The sequence below is a fragment of the Leptopilina boulardi genome, unplaced genomic scaffold (genome assembly GCF_019393585.1).
Source record: "Leptopilina boulardi isolate dan_hultmark-lab unplaced genomic scaffold, ZJU_Lbou_2.1 LbouV2_305, whole genome shotgun sequence".
Classification (NCBI taxonomy): domain Eukaryota; kingdom Metazoa; phylum Arthropoda; class Insecta; order Hymenoptera; family Figitidae; genus Leptopilina; species Leptopilina boulardi.
This window is the reverse complement of record NW_026137869.1, coordinates 1,823,333-1,845,976: the sequence shown is the minus strand read 5'-3', so window position 1 is coordinate 1,845,976 and position 22,644 is coordinate 1,823,333. Positions and strand designations below refer to the sequence as shown.

General features: G+C 26.8%; 1 protein-coding gene across 2 annotated transcripts in view; it reads left to right on the top strand.

The window, feature by feature from the left end:
* The first annotated feature begins 13,591 nt into the window (after positions 1-13,591).
* Positions 13,592-22,644, top strand: part of LOC127283063 (transcription factor Sp8) — a 58,703-nt gene continuing 49,650 nt past the window's right edge. For both annotated transcript variants that reach the window (XM_051307724.1, XM_051307723.1), the window contains exon 1: positions 13,592-13,800. In XM_051307724.1, the coding sequence (XP_051163681.1) occupies positions 13,702-13,800 (99 nt within the window). In that variant the 5' untranslated portion in view covers positions 13,592-13,701. The remainder of the gene's footprint in view (positions 13,801-22,644) is intronic.

The following is a 22,644-nucleotide window of genomic DNA, read 5'->3' as shown; positions in this document are numbered from 1 at the left end:
ATTTAAAAAAAAAAAAAAATTTCGCATAAAATATCAAGTAAAAATAAACTACTAAATCAAATAGTAATATATTACTAAAAATTAGTAAAAATATTCTTACTAATTCAAATTAGTTAAAATTTGAATTGAATTGAATTTGAATGAATTTGCATTGAATTAGTAAAATTTTTAACTAATTTGAATTAATAAATTAATTAATAAAATAAATTATTTGAAATTAATTAATCTATTGCAAAATACATAATTGATTTTTTCATAAATCATTTTCATATTTGAGAGGTTATGTTTCGCATTGAATCTCCTTAAAATAATTGACCGAAGAATATTTCCCAAAAAAAAAATCGAACAAATTTACACCTATATATATATATATATATATTATAATAATATGAAGAAACATTATATATTATAAAGCAGCTGATTATCGAAAATACTCTTAATTTCCATTAATGACGTTTAATTTGCGCACAAAGTATAGAGGAAGAGAATATATATATAATTTTAAAAAAGAGCTCTTTAACTCGCGCGCTCATAAATCCTCACTTTGGCAAAAAAAAAAAAAAATTAGCATTCCCAATTTTACGGAAGTACAAGGTCAATTTTCGTCTGGCATATACGTATAGGTCAAATTCTCCTTTTTCTATTTCAAAATTTAAATATTCTTTTCTTTCCCATGGAAATTTATTTTTTTTTATTTTAACGATCCACTTTTCGAATATATATACTAGCAAAATTTTTAGATCTTGCCTAATGCAGTCGCTCTATCAGAAAAAAAAAATTAAAAAAAAGGAGAGAGAGAGAAGGTTCCCACAATATTACATCGTATCACCCCCGCGCGATATATACAACCAGGGACCCACAAAGATTGGGATACTATATATACATGGGAGAGAGAGAAAAAGAGAGAAAAATTACGAAAAGAATATGAGAAAAAGAGAGAGATAGAAAGAGAGAGAAAGAAGTTTTTGAGCAACGTTTGGATGTATTTTTTTTATTCTGTCTGGCGAAAGAGGCCCTTCGCTTGCTGGGTCCAGGGCCCGTCACGATTTAGTGGCCCTAATTGCAGGGTTGAGCTATTTAATTACCGGGTTCGAGGACCGACGTTCCCCGTGTATATACCTTGTTCCCTAATACATATATACCTATATATATATATATATATATATATATACAAAATGCAAGTACATTCATGTTTCTTTTATACATATATACACGCAAACACTCTCTCAGCCACCTACGAAAAAAATACACTTCCGAGAGAGAGAGCTTCTTCGCCGCATATGGAGCCTGAATTTTACGTGTGAAGATCACGGGCCCCGAAAAGAATTGGAAGGAAGAAAAGAGTACGCGAGATATATTAGTATTTTTTTTTGCTTTATTCGCTTTCAATTATTAATGAAAAATAATTTTTTAAAAAAATGTCTAAAAAAAAAATCATACAAAAATATTAATTTGAAACAGTACTCAATATTTTAAAATATATTTTTATGGAAAAAAATTTTTTTATCTGAAACAGCGATATGTTTCTTCATAGTAGCGAAAACTTTCGCTGTTTCAGTGAAACACTTATCTCTGTTATACAGGTGAATATTTTTTTTCTAATTTATTTTTTCGTGTATTGAAAAAAAATTAATTTTCAAACTGCTCGTTTATTATAGTGGAAAAAGGTTTTTTTTTAAAAAAAAAGAGAGTTTAAAGTTTCGCATAACGGATGATTTAATTTTTCGCGAAAATTTTGCACTCTCGTTAAGATGATATAGGTATAGGGGAAAAGTGAGAATTGTATACAGTTGCTTTTTATTAAAAACACCTTTTTTTTTTGAACGCGGGGGACCTCCATTTTATTTCACACCCACGCGATATTTTAAAACTCCCCACATTGGCGCGGTGAGACTGTGTGGCACTTTTTCTCCTACCACACAATGCACGAACGACGCATATATCACTTTCCAACTTGCATCGCGGCCCACCTTCCACCCAAACCTTCCAGTCGCAGGCCCAATACAGTCGCCATACTTGGTGTATACTAAATATTTATTGTTTTTTTTTTCTATTAACTATATTTTTCTTTTTTTTTTTTACAAATTATTTTATTTTTCTATTAATTTTTTTTCCAAATATTTTTATATTATATTATAGATTCTCAAGATTACAATTTTTACAAGGAGAAATAAATTTATAATTACAGTTTTAATAAAGAAAAAAAAATTAAATAACAAATAGTAATTTTTGTATTCACGGCAAAAATGCGGGTGTCTTATTTTAAGACATCAGACATGTCTTAAAATTTTATCTACATTTTTTTTGTTGGTTAGAAAAATATCGATACGTTCTGCCACTGGCCATAATTTAAAACACCATATATAAAAATGTCTTAAAAATCAAGACTATAAAGTGTCTTAAAATAAGAAATCGTTTTTTTCTTATAGTGCGAGAAAAACTATACTTTTTTCTTCAAAGTTCAAGTAATTTTAACCGAGGGTATCGAATCACGACAAATGTGCGAAAACCTTCCAGGGGGGCGACCCTCGCACTGCTTTCCGAACGGAAACGGAAACATTCGTTTCTCCGGGAAATGGTAAAAAAAAAAGTCAATCCAAGAAACAAAATATATAGCTCTCGGGGAATTCTTTGAATATATGTATATATATATACTTCCACATTTAAGAATATAGAGAAAATAATTCTTGATATTTTTTGGTTGGACGGAATTTTTGAGATTCTATCTGACAAAAAAATCCGCAGAGAAGGTGATGATGACATTTTTAAAAATTGGATATAAATTGTATAACTTAGTTATAATAACCTAGAGGCGGTTTTAAAAACTAGCGATTAAAATATATATATATATGTATATATGGGCATATCTCTAGAACTTTTAAACTTTGAGATATTAGAAAAATTAATTTTTTTTTCAGGGCACATTTGTGAAACAAATTTTATTGTCTTCAGTATTGATCAAATACTATAAAAAAATATGCGTAACTCATTTTTATACATTGTTACGCATTACAGTGGGCCTTATTGCAAAAAACCTGCCCAAAATCTCTAGATGTGTTTAAAACTGACTGTTTGTTACTCGCGGATTTTTTTGGTCGCTGATTACAAATGCGACGTTAGTTTTTCAAAATTCAAAATGGCGGATCCAATATGGCGGACGACTTTTTAAAAAATTGATCGAATTTGTCTGAAATTTGTTACTCGGGGGTTTTTTGGGTCGCTACCACCTTTAAAATGATTAAATGCTACAGTTTCGAAAATTTTATGTCCTATTGCTTATTAAGTCATAAGTAAATGTAGTTTATAACAATTTTTGAATTTTTTAAAAATTTGTTAAAAGATTTTGTTTGCAATTTTGGATCTACCATTTTGAATTTTGAAAAATTTAATTCAGATTCGTAATCAGCGACCCCATAAACCCCCGAGTAACAAATTTTAGGCCAATGGGATCAATTTTGTAAAAAGTCATCCGCCATATTGAATCCGCCATTATGAATTTTGTAAAACTAAGTTCAGATTCGTAGTCAGCGACGCAAAAAACCCCCGAGTAACGAATTTTAGGCCAATTGGATCAATTTTTTTTATAAGTCATCCGCCATATTGGATCCGCCATTTTGAATTTTGAAAAACAAAGTTCAGATTCATAATCAGCGACCCCAAAAACCCCCGAGTAACAAATTTAAGGCCAATGGGATCACTTTTTTAAAAAGTCGTCCGCCATATTAGATTCGCCATTTTGAATTTTAGAAAATTTAAAATTTAGATTAGTAGTCGCAGCGACCCTAAAAACCTTCGAGTGAGAAATATCAGCCAGATTTAAACACATCTATTAGTTAATACTTACTTTTCTTCACAAACTATGCGTCGGACAGTTTAGGTTTATATTCATTATTAATTATACAGTTTTAATGAAGTGTGCAAAGGTTAACTATTTTTCTGTATACTTTTATAATGCATGAGAAGAGATTACAATGAGTTGGGAGCATTTAGAAGCAAAATTCAACATGTGCTTTTTAAATATGTGGTTTTTTGATTTGAGTTACGTTTTAAAATTTAACGTTTGAAGTCATTGCATTCTTTGTGTAAAGGAGGCACACATTCCTGTATTGGTTCAAATTACTTCTTATTAGGTAGATAATATAATCCCGTTGTGCCGTTACTCAAAAACCTTCGTTAAAAAAGTTATATCAGTTTAACTGCTAACTTGTAGAAATTTTGAAAAAGTTGTCTCGCAAGTTTGAAGCTACGTAGTTTTTATTCAATTTGAGGCACATCATTGTTTCATGGATTTTTTAGTTCTTTACACTCCCACCTACTTCTATTGCAAGCCACAAGACACACAATGTTTCGTTAAAATAGTTACAGTCTATAAACTAAAAAAAACAGTCAATATCACACACTAGAAACTGTCGATTTCACCACTTTAACTTACGTTCGTCATTTCCTACATAACTAAAAAAATTATATAACGCATGATACATTTAAAAAGCCCTATAATTGGTCAAATTATGGTATTGAAAAATTATTAAAAAAATTCTTAAGGTATCATAATGAGCGATAACATAAAGTTTAAAATTTCTAGAGATATGCCCATATATAACTCGGTGGCAGTAGATATAGTGATTTTTGCCGATTTTTAGTTCACATTAAGGAGTTACTGTGGCAAGGTAATGTCGATGATTTCGAGTTCAGGTTGATCATCATCTCGTCACTAAAAAGTCACCTGAGGCTAAAATCGCGAACTAAAAAAAATATATATATATTTTATATGGACTTATCAATCATTTGGTAGCCCTTTTGGCTCTACCATTTGGACTCTAAAAAAAAAATATATATATATATATATATTGTTATATACAATCGTAAACCTGTTATTATAGTATAACGTTTAAAAAATTCCACGGTGCAGATGTACATATATATATTTGACTATTTTATATATTTTTTTCTCCTTTTCAAACCATATGCGCATTTCCATGATGATCATATTTATTTAAAATTTTGTTTACATACTTTCTCTTTTGCTATAATTAAATAAGAACTGCATTTTCCAATTCGTATTTATTCACTTTAAGCAAAAAAAAAAAAAAAAAATTGTGCTTAGTAATTAATTTTATATTGTTATATTTTTTTAATGTAATATTAATACAAAAATAGAGTATTTATATAATAATTTATATTATGTAATTTATTATTCAATATATTCAGTATTATGTACTAAATAGTAACGGTTGCTATGGTAGCGGTTACCATAGTAACCGTTACTAGATAGTAACGGTTTCCATAGTGACGGTTTCTATAGTGGCGGTTACTATAGCAACGTTTGCTATAGTGGCGGTTACCATAACAACAGTTGCTATAGCAACGATTACTATACGGGAACGGTTGCTATAGTGGCGGTTACTATGGCAGCGGTTGCTATGGTAATTGTTTGTCTAGCAACTGTTACTATGGCAACGGTTGCTATGGTAGCGGTTACTATGGTAACGGTTACTATGGCAGTTGTTGCTATGGTAATTATTTGTCTAGCAACTGTTACTATGGCAACGGTTGCTATGGTAGCGGTTACTATGGTAACGGTTACTATGGCAGTTGTTGCTATGGTAATTATTTGTCTAGCAACTGTTACTATGGCAACGGTTGCTATGGTAGCGGTTACCATAGTAACCGTTACTAGATAGTAACGGTTTCCATAGTGACGATTGCTATAGTGGCGGTTACCATAACAACAGTTGCTATAGCAACGGTTACTACGGGAACGGCTGCTATAGTGGCGGTTACCATAACAACAGTTGCTATAGCAACGGTTACTACGGGAACGGCTGCTATAGTGGCGGTTACTATGGCAGCGGTTGCTATGGTAATTGTTTGTCTAGCAACTGTTACTATGGCAACGGTTGCTATAGTGGCGGTTACTATGCTAACCATTACTATATATAGGAACCGTTGCTATGGTAACTGATACTACCTGAAACCAATTAACAAAATAGTTGTAAAATCTAACAAAATAATCGAATTTCCACTTCTTTGTTATTTTTTGGTTTTGTGTTGTTTTGTTCTCTTTAAAGTATGCTTTTGGAAAAAGTAATAAACAAAGTTATGATTTTTGCTTACGCAAGTAAATAAGATACGAAAAAGAAATAATGCGAATAGTACGCTGATTTACGACTTATCGTTTTTGAAGTCGGACTTGAAGAGTCGATTAGTCCGGGACGCCACCATCACCCTATATGGGAACTTAGGTTTTAATTGAAGCGAGAGTTTTAGGGGAGGCTATTATTCTTTCTCTATACCGGCGCGCGCGTAACAGCTTCACCGCGCGCGACTTCTCTCTTTTTTCCACTTTAATCTTTATCTCGCGTGTACCTATATATCCGTCCTCGTTCTTCGTAAGACTTCATATAAGAGCCAGATATAATAACAGAGCGCGTCCATCCGCGGTTTGAAGAAGAAAAAAAAATAAAAAAATAAACAGAAACGGTCGTTCGTTTTCTTTTCGTCTGCGCAATGTTTCATATATCCACAGTTGTCTGACTGGCCCGATTTTTCATCTCTCTCTTCTTTTTTTTTTTTGATATACGTTTTATATTATAAATTGTGCCCTCTATATATATAACTATTTCCTTTCTCGCGATCTCATTAATCTTAAACGTAACGTGACGCGAAGGTTGCTTTTTTCCATTTTTTTTTCTCTCTCTCTCTCTCTCTCTCTTTCGCTCCTGGTGGAAAAGTGTCAGCCACCATCTGGCCGGATGTAGATATCTATCTGCCTAAGAAGGTCGATTATTATGCACTCAATTATGCGATCCTTATAGACAAGCACACACAAAAAAAAGAGGATCCATTTTTTTTCCCTTTTCGATAATAATTAATCAACCCTCTTTAAATTGTGAACATAATTTTTTTTTTTCAAATTTTATAATTACTTTTTTGTAATTTACATATAATTTGAAAATCGAATTGTGTAAACTTATAAAACATTAATTATTTTTATATTATTTCTCCACAAGGTATATTCTTGAAAAAAAAAAAACTTTGTATGTATACTTTAATTGAAATGTCAAGTTACTTCTTTTGTACACATATATATATGATTTTGACTCCCTTAATCATTTGGCGAAGTTACGTGGAACGTCGTGTATTTGCAAAGTTAATTACAAGCGAATATAAAAAACAAAGAAAAATTGGGATAGTCTGCGTGTTAAAGATATACGAGTACGCGATAAGGCAATTTGCTTATCTCATTAAAGGTTTTTATTGAAAAGGTTCACTTAATTAAAAACAAAAAAAAAAAAAAAACAAAAAAATGGCTATATGGCTGTACGCTAAGACCGCGTCTCTTTTTTAATTAATGGTTATGAGCTTTGTAATCGAATCGCGAACCACTGAAATTACTTTGAAAATTTATTTCGATTAAGGTCAAGTTTCCTTTCAATTCAATTTACCGGAATTGTTTAATATTGTCCAGTTGAAAAAAACGAAAAAAATATTTATTTGATTCAAACAATTTGTTACTTTATACTATTATCAAATAAATATTAACTTGAATCATATATAATTTTTTATTTGATTCAAATAAAAGTATATATTTGAAACAATAATTTCTGTTTTTAAAACAATAATTTCTATATTTAAAATATATACAAATTAATAGATTAATTAATTAACATTAATTTCTATATTTCAAACAAATACGATTTAATTAACTCAAATAATAATTATTTAATACAAATAAATATTTATTTGATAGTATAGGCAAGTAACAAATATTTGAATTAAATAATTTTTTTTCAAAAAAAAAAGAATAGTATATTAAATTAAGAAAACCTGTGTACTTGTTCGTATTTGTCTATTATCTTGCACAGAAAATTAAAAGGCATTAAAATAAGCTGCAACGCTTATTATTTTAATCCAATTTTGCTTATTTTAATACCAAAATGGATTAAAATAAGCAAAAATGGATTAAAATAATAAGCGTTGCAGCTTATTTTAATGCCTTTTAATTTTCTGTGTGAACAAAAAAAATTTTCCAAGTTTAAAGTAAATTTTTCTTGAATTAAAAAAATTAATTGATCAAATAAATTATTTTTTTTGAATCAATTCTACTTTTTTCAGTGTAAATATATTTGTTTAATACTAATTTTGTAGCTTTGAATTATTATTAAATAATTAAATATTAATATTATTGAATAATAATTAACTAGTAGGTACTTAATATTAATAATAACAATAATAATTAATAATAACAATAATAATGATAATAATAAATATTAATAGTTATATAAACATTAAATAATAATTAATTAGTAGGTACTTAAGAATAGCAACACTTTTTAAAATTAATTTACTGATAAAAAAAATTACGTAAAATTTTTTAAAAAAAGGAGAAGTGCCAAATCGAGTGTATATGGGCTCGATGTGAAATGAAAGAATGAATGAATGAATGAAGCGATCGTGCAAGATCCGCATGAGGCTTGGGTGAGTGGATATATATGTATTGAATGGATCTCTTATTCTTTCGTCAACTATTATCCATCGGCGTGTAACTTTATACAGTGGGAACCCGTGTGATTTCCATTCATACTGTCGTTTCATTCACAAGAATGTTGAGGAAGGACCGAAAGGATTATTTCAAGGCTCTATTAGGTGCCCTCGCAATATCTTATTAAAGACGCCGACAAATTCCCATCTATTATTATTAATACATACACACACACATATATATATATAACACACACGATAATAAAAAACAAAAATGTTATATATTTTCGCTTTTGTTATCACGGAAAAAAAAAAATATTTAATACCTGGAACAGAGAAATGTTTCACTATATAGGATAAAAGTTTTACTTTGTTTCAGTTAAATCTTTCGCTATTCTAGTGAAATCTTTCGCTGATTCAGATAAATATTTTTTATTGAGAGCAAAGACAGAAAAATTTATAAATTGGATAAAAGCCTTTTTTTTTTGTCAAAAATTACCAGTAGTTTTAACTAAATTGTACCTTTAATATAATTTTAAATTGAAGCATTTAATTATACAGTTTCAGCCAATTTTAATTATTACTAATTTTTATTATTGGTATATTTGTAGTGTTTTCTTTTTAAACTTTTTTTTTTACTTACACAAATCTGTGGTTTACAGTCAGAGAAATGGTATATTTGTCTCCGAGCCTACTAACTCATTTATTTGTTGCAAATATATTTTATTTCATTTAAATAAAAAATTTATTTGAGCCAAAGAAAAATTTATTTATGACAAATAAAATTTTTATTTACGCCAAATAAATAAGTTAGTAGGCTCTGAGACAAATATTTGTTTATTTAATTCAAATATACTTTATTTGATTCAAATAAATCATTTCTCTGGGTGTACTCTCTAAATCTGAATTAGTAAAAATGTTTACTAATTTAAATTAGTGACTCACTTTTTGCTTTAGAATTAGTTAAATTTTACTAATTGTTAGTAAAAGTTACTAATAATTAGTAAAATTTTACTAATTCAGAAGCAAAAAGTGAGTCACTAATTTAAATTAGTAAACATTTTTACTAATTCAGATTTAGAGAGTATTTATAATTATTAATAATTTTAAACGTTTGTTTTAATTTTTGTGACGTGTGACATGTGTGTCCTTTTTCTGATAGGATATAAATATTCCCAGACGGAACTTTTAGTGTTGTGTAAAGAAATCGTTGGTTTATGGTTTAATCAATAGGTTTGCTATTAGATTTTCCACGTCGATATATAATTACTTTCATAACACGTCACACCTTTTAACTCGGGACTGATAATCTTGCTCAATTAACGTTCATTTTCGCAAGCGCGAGTGAAAATATGAAGATTATCTCACTATATATATATATATGAAAATTATTGCCAGGAACTCTACACGAGCGTCTTTAACTTTTCGTCGATCGTTGTATAGTGATAAAAAAAAGTCTTTATTTAAGATCACGATAAATTTATATATAGTTGCGGGTTTATTTTAATTTTATATATCAAGAATTAAATTTATACAAATAAAAAAATTTATTTAGCACAAATAAATTTTTTATTTAAACCAAATAAAAAGTTATTTAAACGAAATAAAAAGTTATTTAAACGAAATAAAAAATTATTTGAAACAAATAAAATATATTTTGTCTAGTCTAATAACTTTTTATTTGTTTTCAAATAAAATATTTATATTTAGCACAAACAAAATTTTATATTTAGTGCAAATAAATTTTTTTATATTTAAACCAAATAAAATTCATTTGAAACAAATATATATTTATTTGCCTCTATAAAAAAAATATAATATCTTTTATCTTGGGTGTAACATAATTATAATATAATAATAATTAAAATTCATAAAGCATTTAATAAGAACAATAAGGAAACGTAATAAATAAAAAATGAACGCGCGCACTAAAAATTTGAATTACAAGTCATAAGGGGGAATTAATTGCAAATTATACAATCGAGTAATTTAATAAAGATTGTATATATGGGGGGGTATATCGAATGAAATTATAGTGCACGATGAGAATATTAATTGTCTGTATAACGAAAAATGTGATTTTGTATTCAGATGAAAGTATCGCACAATGCATATTTAAAGTATATATATATATACATATATACAATTTGAATTGAGTATATTATCATATTATTTGAAACATTCATTTTTCAATATATGGGATCAAACTATCACGCAATGGCGTGACATGGTGACCTATCAGAAATCCAGTTTCAAATGTTATATATATATATATATATATATATTTGTATTGAAAGTTGCGTCGACATTTTCCCTATAGTAGTTTATATCTTAAATGTCGCATTATTATGCAAAAGTCTTATAATTATATTGCCTAATATATTTTTCAGAATATATTAAACAATTTATATATAAAAGCGCTGACAACTTAATAACGTGACGCATTTATTTGTAACTTTATAATATATTTTTATCAAAGTCATTCTCATATATAGAATATTAATTTTCTTATCGAAAATTTTATTATTCGAGTGCTTTATAATAATAATTTCATTGTATGTCTGTGGTCCGTTATTTATATTCCGGACCCCATTAAAAAAATTTTTTTTATTCTCATTTTTTCTAAACAAAAATAATGTAATTTAAAAAAAAATTTTTTTTGGGGTGTCCGGAACATAAAAATCACTCTGTACACTGTAAAACGAAAGGTATTAATTTAATACCAACTTTAGGTATACTAATTTGCCTTTTGGTTCTATTTTAATACCTAAAATCGGTATTATTTTAGTACCTTCTTTTTACAGTGTATAATTTCAGTATATATATATGAAGTTTTATATAAAATTACATGCACTCTGTTAAAATTGTGGTTATTAAAACTCTATAGCTTCAATTAATTGTTTTTTTTTAAATTGGTGGTAATTATCGATGATAACTTAAATAACGGTGACATATATAGTTATTACATCATTCATATATATAAGAGCTTCAATCGATACCTCGATCGATATAAAGTTATATACAATCGATTATAGCTTCAATTATTATTTGAAATTTACAATTAAATGTTGCTTCAATTTTATGGTAGTTATTGTTAGTATAAATATATTATCAATTATATTACCAATTGAAGCTATTAATATATATAGATTCAATTTATAATAGTTACGTTTGATTATAGCTTCAGTGAACAACTTTAATCAGTGTTCCTACTTGGTGGTATATTATTATTATTATTATTACAATTATTACTATTTTTATTAGTATTATTATTATTACTATTATTGGCATTTTTATTATTATTATTATTATTATTATTATATTATTATTATAAGTAATAGCTTCAATTTATATTATATACTTTAATTTTTTGTACTTACAATTGATGACATAATGACACTTGGTAGTATAGCTTCAGTAGTTGCGACAGCTTCTGTCATTGTATTTTCGTTAGCTTCAGATCATATAAAGTTTTCAAATAAATTCAACAAACACATCTAAAATCACAAAAAAATCAAAATTTTATTTAAGACCATATGAATTTGATTTTATTTCACTCAAATATATTATATATATTGTTTATTATAATATTATAATATTATAATATTATATTATTTTATATTATATATATTATTTTCAAATATATTATATATATTTGATTCAAATAAAACATTTCTCTGGGCGTACAATAATTATTTTTAAAAAATAATAATAATAATAATAAAATAAATTAATATTTTAATGATAAATTTGCAAATTGGGAAGTGAAGTCGCATTTAATGGCGTATGAATTTCCCACTCGATCGCGAAAAGAAGAACAAGAAGAAAAAGAAGAAGAAGAAGAAGAAGAAGTAAAGAGAGAAGAGGAACCTGGTGACCCCGAAAGGGCACCACGTGATTCGCGGTAGATTTTAATTGGTCGAGAGCAAGATAGACGTTGGTGGGGGGAAGGGGGGGGAAGAAAAGAGAGGGTGGTTGGGGTTGCCACGCGGATTAGACGATCGGATAAAGTTGGGGTACTGGTGAAGACGGCCCCAAGCACAGTGAGGGCGGGCTAGGGAACCCCACCAATAACAAAACCTCCGTTGGTATATAACATATACTCGCAAACTCTTGAGAGCTCCACGCACTCTTCACATATATACACATATACATATAACCTCTCTCTCCCCTTTTTTTTGGTACATATATGTATTTTCCTCACATATATATGTATACCTCTAAACATGTTTAACAGTATTTTTACATTCTTTTTATTTTTCTAATTTTTTTTTACTTATTTTTTTATTTTTAATTTGTTTCTTCCTTTTTATTTTTAATTTTCTTTTTCCTTTTTGTTTATGTAATTTTCTTCTTCTTTTTTGTTTATGTAATTTTCTTCTTCTTTTTATTTATATAATTTTCTTCTTTTTATTTATGTAATTTATTTTTCTTTTCATTTATTTTTCATTTTGTTTCTGATTTTAAAATTATTATATATATTCTATCTTTATGAATAAAATATGCATATATGGAAAAAATATTATTAAATAGCCAAGAAGATATATTCTTAAAATTAGAATATAATTTTTTATATAAAGAGAAAAAGATACACACGGATTTTGTCTTCACCCCCCACCCCTTTCCACTTCAGCAAACACATGGATACTTTTCTTTCACGAGAGTGCATACGGGGAACGCATACACATATATATACAAGTGTGGCACCCATATACGCGACTGAAAGGGGAAGATCCGCCTCCACTGGGTGCTGCCACGGATGGACGAAAAACCTCAGTTATAATTGTTGCCCGCAGAGAGGTACACCATTTTAATTGTTTCTCCCTTGTCGCGCATTGTTTTTTCATATTGTCATAAAAATTACACGAGAGGGATAAAGTGTTTTTGCGCACAAATAACAATAATTGCGACTCGTGCCGATCTCATCGCAGTTGAAGAGAAATTGAATCATGATAATTACTTCTATTATTATTTTACCAAAGTATTTGGTAACACTGATCAAGAGATGTATTTCTTCATTGTCATCATTTTGAACAAGGATATCTTCATATAAATTTTAAAAAAAAAAAATTTTGTGACTTAGTGATTGCTTCTTAATGGAATAATATAGTTCTTTGGCTATAAATTAAAATTCAAGTGGAATTTCAGTGAATTTTTGTGATTTTAAATTTGGAATAGTTTTCATTATCTGCGCTTTCAACAATAAAATTTTGAATAAACATGAATTGTGCCTATCAGTATCCACAAACGCAAAATACGATGATTATGACGAGTGTCCCACAACAGGGACATCATACAACGGACAATGAATATATTGAGGTATATTAGAAATTATTTTTGAAGACAAAAAATTCTTCAATAAGAAATCATTTCTAAAAAATTAATTTATTATTTTTACAATTGGCGAATATTTTCGCTAATTTAATTTTTTTTAAATCGTAATTTTTTTTTACTTAAATTGAAATTTATTTGATTTAAATAAATATTGATTTGATAAATAAACGTTTTGCATGAAGTTTTCGAGCGAGGAAAGATTGAAGCGAATAAACTTTTGGTTGAATCAACCAATTTTTTTTACGAGTGTACTTGAACCAAATAATTTTTATTTGAATTAAATAAAGGTATATTCGAACCAATAATTTTTGTATTTCAAATAAATACCATTTAACTGACTCAAATATTAATTATTTAATATTAAATAATAATTATTTAATACAAATAATAATTTTTTAATAAAAATAATAATTACCTAATATAAATAAAAAATTTGTAATATAAATAAAAAATTTGTAATACAAATAATAATTATTTAATACAAAGAAATATTTATTTGATAATATATACGGAGAAAAAAATTTATTTGAAACAACCAAAATTTGATTCAAATACATTGTTATATATACCAGTTAACCAAATTTTTAGTTGAATCAACAAAAAGTTTATTTAGTTTAATAAAATTCTTATTTCTACTTTCGAAAAATTTATTTAAATAAATCAAATATTTATTTAGATCACATATTTACTTGACTTCAACAAATTTTGTTTCACATATAATTAGAAAATTATTTTAATACAAAAAATTGCGCATATTTAATTCAAAAACAAAAATATATATGAAAAAATTTTGAAAAATGTGTTTCAAAAAAATCATCTCTGATGTTAATGAAAAAGTTTATATATATAGTGTTTTGAGCGGTAATAATTAAAAAAAAATTTTTTTTTTGAGAAATCTTCTTCCTCACTAATATATATTTGACAGGATCCAAAGAGATCGACAGGACGAGCCCTTTGGCGACGGCATCCTGGGCGTTTCAGGGACCACCCCTTTTTGTTAATTGTTCATCTCCCGGCATCTATAACGGCCAATATCAAAATTTATCTGTGTCTCATCCTCAATTCTCCCTAATCTCACGCACTGCCAATTCATCCCTTGAAAACCCAATTTGTCCAACTACCAATTGGATCTGTCAATTCAATTTTAAACCCTGCCATCATCGCCATAACAAACTAGTCATCAACGCGTATCCCCCATCATAATAAAATTCCACTATTATTTAATCACATAATTTTTCACAGCTATATATATATATATATACATCCTAATATGAACATTTTAAATTAATAAGATTTATATTTATTTGATGCAAATAAATTTTATTTGTTTCAAATAAATTTTTAATTCATTTCAATTAAAAATTTAAATTTTTTTTGCTTAAATTAAATAATTTTTATTTGAATTAAATAAACTATGTATTTGAACCAATAATTTCTCTATATGAAACAAATAACTCAAATATTAATAATTATTTGCTACAAATAAATATTTATCTGATAATGGTCAAGTAATTGATTATTTGAATCACAGAAATTTTTTTTGTAAATAAATAATAATAATAATTATTATTATTACAAACAATTTAATAAAAAGCAACAATAATTTCTACAATTTTTCAATTCTATTTCATATCATTTTGAAAATTTTAAACCTGCTTCAAAATAAAACAATTTTTTGCAAAGTTTGTCAGGGGCTGCTATATATATAAAAAAATTAAGAAAATTGAAATTTAAAAGATATCTTTTACACGCAAATTTTCAGTCTTTTAGCAAAAAGGTCCTCCCCCCCCCTCCCACAAAGAACGTTTTTCTCTTTTTTTCTTCAAATAAAAATAAAAAAAAAAAAAAAGGAATATAAGATGATGATAATGATGCCTCCCGTTTCTCATTACGAGGTTTTTTTTAACGTTCACGCGCGAATAAATCCATATTTATTGGTTCGCGTGAAAGGTCGCCAAAATGGTGTGTTTTCATATATAGGAAAAGAATAAGCGAATTTGCGAGAAGAAAGTATATATATATAAGAGAGAGTGTATAAGAGTGAGAAAGAAAGACTTTGCTGGGGGATATTAATATAAGGGCTCGATACGTAATTATAGTGATTACCGTATTGCCAGGGGGCGGTCGAGGGCGTCCCTCAGTTTGCACGTCATTTTGCAATCTCAACTTCGCGGCCTAACATGCGCGCGAATTTGTTGGCAGAGTCCCGTGGAATCACCTAATGTGTGCGCGCTTATCTTTTCAATATATATATATATATATATTTTCCGCACCTTCATTTGGGAATTTTGCCCCTAAATATTGTATCAGAAACTTATATACACATGTAAATATAAACTGTGCGTACAAAATTACCTTTTTAGTCGCGATGAACGCGCCCTCTTCAATTATATTGTCAGAGAGGAGAGAGATAATAATTTTTTTTAGCATTTGTTTCCTGATGTTTATATCTCATTTAGTCGCACTTATGTCTGTCATTATTGAAAATTACCGCAAAAATACAATTATTATTCGAAACTACCAATATGAAAATATTATTACCAATTAACTATAAATACCAATAAGTGAAGCTATTATTATTCAAAACTACCACTAAATGAATCTTTTATTATGCTAAACTACCCCTAATTGAAGCTATTTTTTAAAACTAAAATTAAATCAAAATATTATTACTAATAATTAACTACCAATAAGTGAAGCTATTATTGTTGAAAACTACTGATAATTGAAGCTATTATTATCCAAAACTACATATAATTTAAACTTTTATAATTTTAACCACAATTAAATTAAAATATTATTACCGATAATTGAAGCTATTATTATTCGAAACTATCAACAATTGAAATTATTATTATTAAAAACTACCGATAATTGAAGATACTATTATTTAAAACTATCTATAATTGAAGATATTATTGTTTGAAACTACCAATCATTGAAGCTATTACACTATTTTATTAAAAATTACTATTAAATAAAAATATTTTTATCAATAATAATTACCAATTAACTATCAATAATTGAAGCTATTTAAAACTACCACTAAATGAAGCTTATATTATATTTAAAAACTACTAATAATTGAAGCTATTATTATTCAAAATTACCACTAAATGCAGCTTTTATTATCCTAAACTACCCCTAAATGAAGCTATTTTTCAAAACTAAAATTAAATCAAAATATTATTACTAATAATTAACTACCAATAAGTGAAGCTATTATTGTTGAAAACTACAGATAATTGAAGCTATTATTATCCAAAACTACATATAATTTAAACTTTTATTATTTAAACTACAATTAAATTAAAATATTGTTACCGATAATTGAAGCTATTATTATTCGAAACTACCAACAATTGAAATTATTATTATTATTATTATTATTATTATTAAAAACCACCGATAATTGAAGCTATTATTATTTAAAACTATACCTAATATTGAAGATATTATTTTTTGAAACTACCAATCATTGAAGCTATTACACTATTTTATTAGAAATTACTAATTAGTAAAAATATTTTTATCAATAATTACCAATTAACTAGCAATAATTGAAGCTATTTAAAACTACCACTAAATGAAGCTTTTATTATACAGAACTACCCATAATTAAAGATTATTTAAACTGTCATTAAATAAAAATATTATTACCATTCATATATTATTATTTAAAAACTACTAATAATTGAAGCTATTATTATTCAAAATTACTACTAAATGCAGCTTTTATTATTCGAAACTACCCCTAATTGAAGCTATTTTTCAAAACTAAAATTAAATCAAAATAATTAACCAATAATTAACTACCAATAAGTGAAACTATTATTGTTGAAAACTACTGATAATTGAAGATATTATTGTTTGAAACTACCAATCATTGAAGCTATTACACTATTTTATTAAAAATTACTATTAAATAAAAATATTTTTATAAACAATTACCAATTAACTACCAATAATTGAAGCTATTTAAAACTACCACTAAATGAAGCTTATATTATACAGAACTACCCATAATTAAAAATTATTATAACTGCCATTAAATAAAAATATTATTGCCATTCATCTATTATTATTTAAAAACTACAAATAATTGAAGATATTGTGATTACTAAAAACTACCTTTAATTGAAGATAATATTATTTAAAACATCCAATAATTAGAAATTATTTTTGAAAACTACGGATAATTGAAACTATTATCATTCAAAACTACCATTACATGAAGCTTTTATTATACAAAACTACCCCCAATTGAAGCTATAATCATTTAAAACTGCCGATAATTGAAAATATTGATTATTAAAAAGTACCTTTAATTGAAGATATAATATTAATTAAAACTACCAATTATTGAAGTTGTTATTGAAAACTACCGATAATTGAAGCTATTATTATTATTATTTGAAACTACCTAGAATTGAAGATATTATTGTTTGAAACTACCAATCATTAAAGCTATTACACTATTTTATTAAAAATTACTATTAAATAAAAATATTTTTATCAATAATAATTACAAATTAACTACTAATAATTGAAGCTATTTAAAACTACCACTAAACTGCCTTACGAAACAAAAACTCAGTTAACTCAGTTTGTCGTTATGGGCGACAATCATTCAACAGGATAGGCGAAAATCTACCTTAACGACAAACTGAGTTAACTAAGTTTTTGTTTCGTACGGCAGTAAATGAAACTTTTATTATACAAAACTACCCCCAATTGAAGCTATAATCATTTAAAACTGCCGATAATTGAAAATATTGATTATTAAAAAGTACCTTTAATTGAAGATATAATATTAATCAAACCTACCAATTATTGAAGTTATTATTGAAAACTACCTATAATTGAAGCTATTATCATTAAAAACATCGGATAATTGAAGATATAATATTTTTTTAAACTGCCTCTAATAGAAGTTAAATCATTTAAAACTACCGCATAATTAAGATATAATATTATTCAAAACTACCAATAATTGAAGTTATTATTGTTGAAAACTACCGATATTTGAAGCTATTATTATTCAAAACTACACATAATTGAAAGATATTATTGCTTGAAACTACCAATAATTGAAAGACTATTATTATTCAAAATTGCAAATAATTCAAAATTTTATTTTTCAAAACTACCAATATTTAAAGGTGTCATTAAAAAAAATTATTTTTACTGATTTTCTAATGGAAATTACCAATTCTTGATATAAATCGTAATATCTCTTCTATATAAATGGAAATAACTTTTGTTTATCTATATATAAGCTAAATTAAAACGGAAGTGTATATAATTTTTATTTGGATATAAAGTTTAACACGTGTTTGTTTTTATACTTGAAAGATTAACTTCCTGTGGTACAATTATTAACCATATATTGCTTCATTATCTTTACTAAACATATATATATACGTGCGAATAAGTTACGATAGTTAATCCTATTTATGAACCTCTTGTATATATATTATATAGTCCTATATACATTGCCCGTGCGCCGCTTATTATCATTATTATCAGTAATTATAGCAGTTCTCGCTGAACATGTAACCCCTCGCAGTATAATGAACTTACAATCCTGATAATTAATGTCTGTATTTATTTTATAGATCATTTTTTTTTTCCTTTTGCAAAATCGTTTTTATTAATCTTCAAGATAAGAAAAAAACTAATTTACGATTATCTGATAAAAATTCTATTTAAACAATATTCACACTCTCTGTTATACATATATATACAAATAGAAAAAAAATTCTTTTTGTTTTTCTTATTAAAAAAAATTAAATTTTTTCCATGTAATAAATTATGTTTTATTACATCTATAAATATTATGTGTTTTTTCAAAAAGGAAAAAGAAATGTCATAAAATGAATGAATATTTGGTGTGTGTGTTTATTATTATTTTCGTCGAAAGATAAAATTAAAAGAGAAAAGAATAATATATAAGTCACACGGTTTTCGTCGCATCAGGCAAAAGGTTATTACGGATCGAGCAAAGTCTATAAAATTCGTGAAAAAACGAAACACTTGGAAGAGTTATAGGGTCTTCTAAAGAACACCCCATAAATCTGGCCTCGCCGTTTGTAGACAGGACGCGAGAGTTGTATATATATATATATATATATATACATATATACACACGTCCGAAAGTAGATCTCGGTATAAGCAACGAGAGTTCGTAAATCAGTCTCGGACGAGTTCTCTTTGCCTTATTTCACGGGGTGTGTTTTCGAGCAACTGCATGAGTACTTATGGAGATCGGCCTTAAAAGCTACGACAATCTTCCCCTTGCTCTCTTCCTCTCTCTCTCTCTCTCTCTCTCTCTCTCTTCCTCTCTCTCTCTCTCTCTCTTTCTACCCCTTATTTGGTAATTAAAAATTCTTATCCGGCTCTCATAATTTTTCAAACATTATCTAAAAATTTACAAAAAGTAATTAATTTTTTAAATCGCTTTTTTTCAGTTGCGATCAAACTAAGTTTCTGAAAGTAGGGTAAGTGTACTAATTACGGCGAGTGCACCAATTACGGCGCGTTCATAAAAAATAACTATTATTACTATTATATTTAATATAACTGTTGCCAAATGATTAAAAAAAATTATTTAAATCTTTTTTTGATACAAATACTTATAAAGATGCACATTTAAACAATTATTATTAATTTAATTATTTGAGATGAAATTTTTTTCCGCGCCGCAATTGAAACATTTTTAAGATTTCCATTGGCTTCAATTTCGGCGGGCAAAGTATCTTCAAAATACACGTAATTTTGGTCACCGAAATTGATACACCGAAACTGATACAAACTCGCCGCAATAGAAAATTACGGTATTAGTTTTAATTTCTCATATTTGTTTAAATAATCGATTTTTATAGAGTTAAAATTTTTTTTTAATATCTTAATAACATAAGCTTTAAGTTTAATAAGTCTTAAATTGAGTTTATACAATAGAAATGTCGAATTTTCTATTTCAAAGGTGTTTTGACTCGAATCTCGCCGCAATTAGTGCATTTACCCTATATTAGACCAAAAAAAAATTTTTATTACAATAAGAGAAAAGATATATTTTTCTCAGAGCCAAGTAAATTTTTATTTCAAATAAATATTTATTTGTTGCAAGTAAATTTTATTTGACACAATAATAAAAAAGTTATTAGGTTCTGATACGTTTATTTAACTCAAATATATATTTTGTTTCAAATAAAACATTTCTCTGGGTGGTAAAATAAATTTACAATAAAAAAAATATTTATTTGATTTAACAAATCGTTTAATCGACTGTTATCAAATAAATATATGTACTTGAATCAAATAAATTTTATTTGAATTAAATAAACTGCGTATTTGAACCAATATATAACTTCTGTATATTTTCAGAGAAATGGTATATTTGTCTCCGAGCCTACTAACTCATTTATTTGTTGCAAATATATTTCATTTCATTGAAATAAAAAATTTATTTGAGCCAAAGAAAAATTTATTTCTGACAAATAAAATTTTTATTTACGCCAAATAAATAAGTTAGTAGGCTCTGAGACAAATATATACGTTTATTTAACTCAAATATATTTTATTTGGTTCCAATAAATCATTTCTCTGCGGGTGTGAAGCAAATAAAATTTAATTAACTCAAATAATAATAATTATTTGATAAAAATAAATATTTATTTGATAATAGTAAAAGTAACCGTTTATTTGAATCAAATAATTTTTTTATCATATATATAAAAATCGATTCACCTAGATTTAAATTAAATATATGGCAAATGAAATGTAGAAATATGATTTTGTAATATATGACTATAGAGTGTAAGATAATTTTATACACATAAGTATATAATCGATTGTCTGGTGTTCTATAAAAGAATTATATTATATAGTGGACATATATATCTCGCGGAATAACAAAGCGTCATTATTATATAGTTGCGAGCAAAAAAAAGCATGATTACTTTTACAATATATTGTTACATATATATATATAGTGTTTAAGCATACAGAGTACAAGAAATATGACTTTGAAAAAAGAATAAAAAGGGTATATATACAACAATGATTGTACTTATACGATTATCTCTAATCTAACAATCGTGTTTTACCCATTAATTTTTTATTAATTCCACAAGTAACATTTCACACATATAAATAATCTATTGTCCACTTTTTCCTTTTTAAAATTATACATTTTTTTTCCAACTGTGTTGAAAAATCATAACTTTATATTGACAAAAAAATTTCGTTTTCGAAATTTTATGTTTCACTTTGGTTCATTGTAGTTCGGATGCTGTTGGTCCATTCAAAAAGTATATGCTAGTATATATTTTTTAGTACACTATCTGGTGCTAATATTTTTCTGATATTCCCAAGGGTTTTACCTCAAAAATTAAAATTACGAAATTTTTGGTCCATTGTACCTCGGATGCTGTTGGTGTCTTATCAAAAAGTGCCCCATGCATTTTTTGTAGAGCAATATTTTGGCAGCAATATCTTCTGCTATTTCTGAGAATTTATCTCAAAAAATAAAATTTCGAATACTTTTTTCCAATTTGGTCCATTGTTCCTCGGATGCTGTTGGTCCATTCAAAAATTGCCCCATACATATTTTACAGAGTACTATTTGGAGATAACTATATCTACTGATGTGCTATTTTCGGGAGTTTTTCTCGAAAATTGAAAATGGCAAATATTTTTGGTCCATTGTAGCTTGGATGCTGTGTTGGTCCATATTTAAAAAGTGCCCCCCATGCATTTTTTGTACAGCAATATTTTAGGATAACTCTTCTGCTATTTCCGAGGATTTATCTCAAAAAATAAAAATTT